General features: G+C 37.2%; 1 protein-coding gene across 3 annotated transcripts in view; it reads left to right on the top strand.

Moving 5' to 3' along the window:
* Nucleotides 1-8,951, top strand: part of LRRC49 (leucine rich repeat containing 49) — a 159,318-nt gene that overhangs the window by 87,648 nt on the left and 62,719 nt on the right. For all 3 annotated transcript variants that reach the window (XM_017851169.1, XM_017851167.1, XM_017851168.1), the window contains one exon: nucleotides 6,675-6,758. In XM_017851169.1, coding sequence (XP_017706658.1) covers nucleotides 6,675-6,758 — 84 coding nt within the window. The remainder of the gene's footprint in view (nucleotides 1-6,674; nucleotides 6,759-8,951) is intronic.

Genomic DNA, 8,951 nt, shown 5'->3' with positions numbered 1-8,951 from the left:
CTCCGTCCAGTTTTGTTCCCTTGCTGGTGAGGAGTTGTGATCCTTTGGAGAAGAGGCATTCTGGTTTTTGGAATTTTCAGCCTTTTTGCGCTGGTTTTTCCTCATCTTCGTGGATTTATCTACCTTTGGTCTTTGCTGTTGGTGACCTTCGGATGGAGTTTTTGCGTGGTTGTCCTTTTTGTTGATGTTGATGCTATTGCTTTCTGTTTGTTAGTTTTCCTTCTAACAGGCCCCTTTTCTGCAGGTCTGCTGGAGTTTGCTGGAGGTCCACTCCAGACCTTGTTTGTCTGGGTGTCACCAGCAGAGGCTGCAGAACAGCAAACATTGCTGCCTGCTCTTTCCTCTGGAAGCTTCGTCCCGGAGGGGCACCCGCCAGATGCCAGACGGAGCTCTCCTGTATGAAGTGTCTATCAACCCCTGCTGGGAGGTGTCTCCCCATCAGGAGGCAAGGGGGTCATGGACCCACTTGAGGAGGCAGTCTGTCCTTTAGCAGAGCTCGAGCGCTCTGCTGGGAGATCTGCTGCTCTCTTCAGAGCTGGGAGGCAGGAACATTTAAGTCTGCTGAAGCTGCACCCACAACCACCACTTCCCGCAGGTGCTCTGTCCCAGGGAGATGGGAGTTCTATCTATAAGCCCCTGAGTGTGGCTGCTGCCTTTCTTTCAGAGATGCTGTGCTCAGAGAGGAGGAATGTAGAGAGGCAGTCTGTCTACAGTGACTTTGCAGCATGGTGGGTTTTCTTATCTCAAAAGTAGAGAATATAAATTCCAGAAATCGTGGCAGTCAACTTGATGTTGATTATGAAATAAATTTAAATTGCATTATTAAAAGATGGTTTGTGGCCCAGCATGGTGGCTCACTCCTGTAATCCCAGTACTTTGGGAGGTTGAGGTGGGCAGATCATGAGGTCAGGAGATTGAGACCATCCTGGCCAACATGGTAAAATCCCATCTCTACTAAAAATACAAAAAATAACTGAGCATGGTGGTGTGTGCCTGTAATCCCAGCTACTCAGGAGGCTGAGGCTGGAGAATCACTTGAACCAGGGAGTTGGAGGTTGTGGTGAGCCAAGATCACACCACTGCACTCCAGCCTGGCGACAGAAGCAGACTCTGTCTCAAAAGAAAATAATAAAATAAAATAAAAAGATGGTTTGTGAGTACTTAGGAATTGGTCACTAGGAGGCAGCATTAGCTCACTAAAAAACAATTCATGCCAGAAAAAAAAATTAGTTTCCTGCCCTTGAAATTACAAATAAACCTTGTCAGAGGAGTGCTATAGACAGTGTTTTGGTATTTAAGCAAAACATTTGACAAAGTGTTTCATGGCATCATTTTGAGTAAATTATATGACATGGTTATATAGATTTTTGATTCAAGTGTACTTACAGAATATGAAGTAATGGATTAATGCTAGCCTTTAGAGAAATCTGTACTGGCATGCCATGAGGCTTTTTTCCTCCGGCCCATTCTATTCACATTTTTATTAATGTCTAAGAGAAAATATTCGTTATTCTGGTAAAGTATGTGAATGACAGAAACTAGAGAAATTAGAGTTCTTGATATATTGGTTGATCAAATGAGAATCCAAAAGTACCTCTGTAGTCTAGAACAGCTTCTGGCAAACTACAGCCTATGAGCTAGATCCATCTGGCAGCCCACTTTTTGTACAAGTCTCAAGCTAATAATGGTTTTTATATTTTCAAAGCATTGTAAAAAAAAAAAAAGAAAGAAAGAACAACAAAGAAGGATATGAGATGGAGATCACATATAGCTCACAAAGCCTAAAATATTTATTATACTATCTGATTCTTTACAGAAAAAAGTTTGTTTATGCCTAGTCTAGAAAAGTAAGCAGAATTTAACTACATAAAAAAAATAGATGAATTGAAAATCCTGGACTTTATTCCATAACAACAATCAAGCAAAACAATTCTTAGTACAAATGTAGTATTATAGAAGATTAGACTTAGCAGCATGTGTTAAAGTGACTTGGAATTGCCAAATTCAAGTTGAATTAATTATGAGATGTGATTATTAAAAGTTAATATGGCTTAAAACTATTCATTTATGGAAAAAGAGAATTCAGAAAATGGAGACAGTCCCATCCCATTTTTTTCTACAATGGTCAGATTACACCTGAACTATTACTAGTTGTAGAGGGCAGACAACAAACTAGAGCATTTCCAAAGAATCTGACATGATTAGTTGACAAAGGAGAAGACATAAGGAAGATATCCCAGTGATCTTCACCTGTTTTCACAACTATTCACAAAAAGAGAGAATAGACACATGTTGAGGAGCTAGAACAAGGACCCTTGTATAGAAAATTCTGGGAGGCAGAATTTTCTCTTTTTTATTTCTAAGGCAGCATTTTGTGAATGCAGGCAGTATTCTCACAATTCTGAAACAGGGCCGGGCATGGTGGCTCATGCCTGTAATCCTGGCACTTTGGGAAGCTGAGGCAGGTAGATTGCTTGAGGTCAGGAGTTCAAGCCCAGCCTGGCTAACATGGCAAAACCCTGTCTCTACAAAAAATACAAAAAATTTAGCCGTGTGTGGAGGCACGCACCTGTAGTCCCAGAGACTTGGGGCACTGAGGCAGGAGGATCACTTGAACGCAGGAGGTCAAAGCTGCAGTGAGCCAAGATCTCGCCACTGTACTCAAACCTGGGGGACAGAATGAGACCCTGTCTCAAAACAAAACAACAACACAGTTCAGAAACAAACAATGTCTAAAGTTTTCACCTCAAGCTCACATTTAATTGGCTTAGTGTGAACTTGTTTACAATTTGCTCTTCCCCAAAAAAAAGAAAAAAAAAAAAAAAAAAAAATGGAGCTCATCTCATCTCAGATGTAAGTTTTCTGTTTTGGTAGACATTACTTAGTGTTCACCAATATGCTCTGGTTCCTCTCCTTTTTGACATGCGGGAAGATGTTTGGCCAATGAAATGTGAGCAGAAATAATGTATATAATTTCCAGGCAGAAGCATTTAAAAGTGTAATTCTCATGCTTCCTTCCCATGTGGTAGTCACTGTGGAAGCCTATATAAAGTTGAGGATGCCATCAGATCGTAGCACTCAGGAATACTTAGCTACTACATTGAAGACAGTTACAGTGTTCTTTGCGTGATCAAGAACTAAACTTTTTTAAAATCATAAGCCAGTGAAAGTTTTGAAGTTGTTACAGCAACATAACCTACCCTGTTCTGGCTATTTCCCTCTTACAGCTGGTATCCCTGGACCAGAAGTCAGGGGACATGACTTCTAATCTTCACTCTAACACTAGGTGTGACCCTGCAAAAAACTCAGTTTTGTTTGCTGAAAGTGATTATTTGAGTAAAAATTATTGACCGTCTCTTTGAGGGAAAAAAACCTTATGATTTTAAAGTCTGTTTTAATATTTTATATGTTCAAAGAAAATAATGTTTATAACTAAAGTATATGGTTAAAACACACCTTGTCATTTGATTTTTAAAATTTCATAAAATAAATTGCTGCCTATATTAGCACTACTATTATTTATTTTGGATCAAATCTTCTTGGGTAATATATGCATTGTTTTGGCCTTAATATCTGCTAACAAAGTATAATCTAGGTTATCAAACACCTATTAAATCACTGCATGGCTTCATTGACTTGAAATCATTTCTATATTGGGTCTACATGGTCAAAACGAAGTGAGGAAAAAAGTAGTTTTTTGTCCCAGATTCCCCCCCAACTTATTTAATTTTTTTTAAAATTTTTTGCTGTATAAAGAATATGGCTTTTGTCCCAGAAATTGGACTATTATCAAGAAGATGCCAGAATTTTAGTTTTTCTTTCTTACCAACAGATTTATAACTTATCTTCACAATTAGAGGTTTATTTTTATTTCTAAGTTTAGTTACTCAGTAATTATTTGGGCTACAATATAGCTCTCAGATACATAAATTCCTTAAAACATTCAGTATTTGAATTGATTTGGTGTAAATCCAGTTTTCCAAGGTTTAGCTTTCCTTTAAAGCCCTACTGCCTTTAATAGAAGCTCAAATTCTTTTCAAAAATCTGATGAAATCATCTCATAAGTATGTGTAGTACGTGATCCATACAGTTTCCAGTACTGTTTGAAATTGGCTCTTTGAAAAACCGATCTGTTTCTAGTTCACATTTTATAGATGAGTCAACAATTGAACATCAATATATTTTGCTCTTTTAAACACTTTATTCTGAAATACATTATACTCTGTAGGTACCAAATCAGTATTTACTGAATAAAAGAATTTAACAGAATTATTAAACCAGCTATTGTGTGAGGCTAGGATTCAAAGTTCTGCATTTTAATTTAGTTTATTTCTCCTCATTAACTCTATTTAATTTTTAAAAGTTAAGAATAATTATTTTCCAGCAGAGCATTGGTGGCTCATGCCTGTAATTGCAGCACTTTGGGAGGCTGAAGTGGGCAGATTACTTGAGGATAGGAGTTTGAGACCAGCCTGGCCAGCATGGTAAAACCCTGTCTCCATTAAAAATATAAAAATTAGCCTGGCATGGTGGCACATGCCTGTAATCCCAGCTTCTTGGGAGGCTAAGACATGAGAATTGCTTGAACCCAGGAGATGGAGATTGCAGTGAGCCGACATTGCACCACGGCACTCCAGCCTGGGCAACAAGCAAGACGCAAGACTCTGTCTTAAAAAAATAATAATTATTATTATTATTTTCCATATTGTAAAAGACACTTAAAAGTCACTAAAATTACATTACATTTCCATTTCCATTTCCTTTAAAACAACTAAAACATATGGCAGATCACTTCTGAGTTCTAAACTCTTCTTTATCTATCTAAAATCAGTAAAATTAATTTAAATATATCTTTATTATAAAAAAATATGAATTTTGTTTCTAGCAGGCCATGTCTTCTGGTCCTGATCCTGGCCTTGTCACTAGCTATGTGACCTCATATAAGTTACTAATGTCTTGGAGCATTCGTTTCCTTATTTCTAAAATTAGAATTGTCTAGTGTATGCTTTCTCAGTTTTCTTTTTTAACTCTGTGTTGGTTTCTGTTTGTGCATTTTTAAATATAATTATTTAATCTAGGGTTTTTCTTTGTTTTCAGGAGCATGTATAATGGCCCATCCTCTAGAACACATTTTCATAGTCTCTGACCTTTTTTAATTCTAATATAACATATATATACTGGTCTGCATAGGCTAGATTGTGCTGCAATAACAACTTCTTTAACTTCAGTGAATTAAAACAACAAAGTTTATTTCAGGCTTCTAATACCTGTCTGCTTATGATGTGTGATTTTGCATCTTTGCTCTGTGTTGTCCTCATTCTAGTACTCAGGCTTTCAAAGTACCCACCTGTGGAATTTTGCAGGTGCTATAGCAAGGTGAGAGACAGAATAGTTGTATCATACATTGTCTTTGAAAGTTTTCAACCAGAAGTAAATACATGTCACTTTTGTCCATATGACATTGGCCAAAGCAAGTCACATGGCCACATCTAACTTCAAGGGGGCTAGAAGTGCTATCTCACAATGTGTCTTGGACATGTGAAGACACAAGAATATTTGGTGAACAGCTTTCATGACTAACCATCAGGTTTTAAATCAAATGTTGAAATCTGGTAGGAGTGTAAATTAGAACTGCATTTATGGAGGGCAGTTTGCAGACATATCAAAAGGATAGAAATATGTCTACCATTTGATGTAGCAATTTCAGGTTTAATAAATTACTGAACAGACATGGTTCATACATTCATAGAGCTTATTTTATGGCATGGGAGGCATGAGGGATAGCACCAGAAATAATTAAAATGAAACAGGTTAAGTGCTATGATAGAGAAGTATGTAGGGTGATACTAAAACATATAGAAAACATTCTCATCCTCTATTTTCCAGTTGACTGATCCTGTCTTCAGCTGTGTATAATCTGCTATTAAATCTCCCTTTGTTGAATTTTAAATTTCAATTCTTAGAATTTTTTGTTTCTAAAAGAGTAATTCTTCATATCTGCTAAGTTACTTGTTATGGTTTCCTACCTCTGAAGATGTTTTCAAGCTTGTCTTTTATGAATAAATTGTTTTCTCAAATTATCTTATCATTTTGAGAATCTGAAAATCTTTTGGTAATGAAAATTAAAAGTTACGTNTTTGATGCGGAGTCTCGCTCTGTCGCCGGGGCTGGAGTGCAGTGGCCAGATTTCAGCTCACTGCAAGCTCCGCCTCCCGGGTTTACGCCATTCTCCTGCCTCAGCCTCCCGAGTAGCTGGGACTACAGGCGCCCGCCACCTCGCCCGGCTAGTTTTTGTATTTTTAGTAGAGACGGGGTTTCACCGTGTTAGCCAGGATGGTCTCGATCTCCTGACCTTGTGATCCGCCCGTCTCAGCCTCCCAAAGTGCTGGGATTACAGGCTTGAGCCACCGCGCCCGGCTCTTTTTCCTTTCTTGTATGAGCTAGGTTCATGTCACCTCCAGAGCTGGGAACAGAGTTAGGAATGCACAGATTTTTAGCATTAGGAGGGAAGAAGAAAATAAAGAGAAACATACTAACTTTTTCTTTGAGAGTGTATTTTCTGCTAGCAAATACTATGCCTCTCAAGAAGAAAACTGTACTTAATAGGACCAATGATATTTAGCATTAAAAAATGGTTAAACTCTTCATAATACTTTTTGGAAAATGTCTTTTAGGAAGAAGAAAGGCGTATGGCATCTGTTTTAGCCAAAAAAGAGGAAGAGAAGAAGCGGGAAAGTCATAAACAATCTTTGCTTAAGGTATTTTCTCTGATGTCTACGTGGATGTGTGTGCACACATAGACACACATACCCCAAAGCTGGCTAGCTAGTCTACTGGAAAAGTGGTTTCTAAACTTTGTAAGTTTTTTATTCCTATCAACAGAATGTGTGCACCCCTAAAAGTTTTACAACTTATTATCTATAAGTAAACCTGTACTTAAGAAATACAGTATTATATACATTATAGAATAAATGCAAAAGCTAGTTTTAAAAGGAAGAGATGAAAAATAAATATAATTGAAGTTATAATACTTTTAGTTCGTACCAGTGCATCATCTTGTGTATCCCATGGCATATTCACTTCATTTTGGAATGTACTGTAATTGACTGTCATTTTTACTGATATATTTTAATGAGCTCTGCTATGTTTTTTTTATGATAGCTTTTAAATTTAAAAGTTTATGATATAGAAGTGATAAAGATTTTGTGGAACTTAGGAATGCAAATTTGTTTTAAACTGGTTTTAAGTGATTTAGCAGATATTAATTTCCTTAAATAAAATATTCTCTTTTAAATATTTTAAATTAACATCACAAAGTATAAGTAAAGACAGCTTAAAGTTTATAGTTCATAATATGTATCATGCTATGTTCTAAAATTAAGGACATCACCCTGATTATCATTACTTATTCATGTTCTATATAGATGCTTTTCTTTTTAAAATTAAAATGGCACTCAGAATTCAAAAGAAATGACTAGCCAGGCAAGGTGGTATGTACCTGAAGTTTTAACTACTTGGGAGGCTAAGACAGAGGATTGCTTGAGTCCAGGAATTAAGTCCAGCCCAAGGAAAATAAGTGAGACAAAACAAAATGTCACTAAATAGGACTCTTTAGTTATGAGGTTTACTCCTTATATTTATTTTTAGTAAGGGGAAAAGCATGGGAGAATCAGGAGACCTAGGTTCTAGCCCTAGCTCAGATTTGGAATCATGATACAACAGACCCTCAGCATTTGCTGAGGATTGCTCATGCAACTCTAGATATTGATCATTAAGAAAATGGGATGGACATTCTCAGCAAACTAACACAGGAACAGAAAACCAAACACTGTATATTCTCACTCATAAGTGGGAGATGAACAATGAGAACACATGGACACAGGGAGGGGAACATCACACAGCGGGGCCTGTCAGAGGGTCGGGGGGCTAGGGGACGGATAGCATTAGGAGAAATACCTAATGTAGATGACGGATTGATGGGTGCAGCAAACCACTATGGCATGTGTATACCTATGTAACAAACCTGCACATTCTGCACGTGTATCCCAGAACTTAAAGTACAATTTAAAAAAAAAGAAGAATGCAAAAAAAAAGAAGAATGCAAAAAAAAAGAAAAAAAGAAAATGGGATGGATTAGGTACAGGAAGAGTGTATAGATACTGTCTGCTGCCTTGTTGCTTTTCTATTTTTTTATTTTCCTTGTAACCTTAGAAGTGAAGGAAAGTGAAACTTGTGGCATATACTGGTGTGGTCTTGCCTGGACGATGAAAAATAGACTTAAATGACAGAAATTGGAATTTGGCACCTTCTAAAATATTTGTCACTCTAGCACAGACTTGGCCATTTATTGGCACCTAGCTATTAGAAACATAATTGTTGCTGATATCCCAAATGACTCTGTGATCTTTACACTTTACTTTGGGTACCCCCTTATGCCTTGCAGAATCTCTAGCATTCTCTAACCTTTCTTTTGCTTCTTTTTTTTTTTTTCCTCCAGAGATGCCCAGAGCCCTTATGTGTCCTCCTGGACAGCTGTTAATCCCCACCTGACATTAAGACAGGCTATACTCCTGTCTTAAAATATATCTTCCCTTTTCCTGGCCCCAGTAAAATTAGTCATTCTCTTAGTCAGCCTGGTAATTATCTGATTTTAATAATCCAAATTAAAGAAGCTTAACTTTGGCACTAATATAGGAAAATGTTTGCATTTTCAAAGACTATCTTGTTATAAGTTTGTTAACATACTCAGTGGTCTAAAGATATTTTATGCCCTTTTTCTAAGCACTGCTATATCTACCTCATTCCGAATATTTCTTTTGCCTACCCCTGCCAGCCAGAAATTCAAATGCATGAAGCCAACATGAGAACCATCATCCATTAACTCACCGCCCTGGACTCTTTCAAAGTGGCCTTGATACTGAGTAAAAAAAAAAAAGAAAAAAAAAAAAAAA

The sequence above is a fragment of the Rhinopithecus bieti genome, unplaced genomic scaffold (genome assembly GCF_001698545.2).
Source record: "Rhinopithecus bieti isolate Rb0 unplaced genomic scaffold, ASM169854v2 scaffold_31548, whole genome shotgun sequence".
NCBI classification, from domain to species: Eukaryota; Metazoa; Chordata; class Mammalia; order Primates; family Cercopithecidae; genus Rhinopithecus; species Rhinopithecus bieti.
The sequence above is the reverse complement of the archived record's forward strand: the minus strand, read 5'-3'. Positions and strand labels throughout refer to the sequence as shown.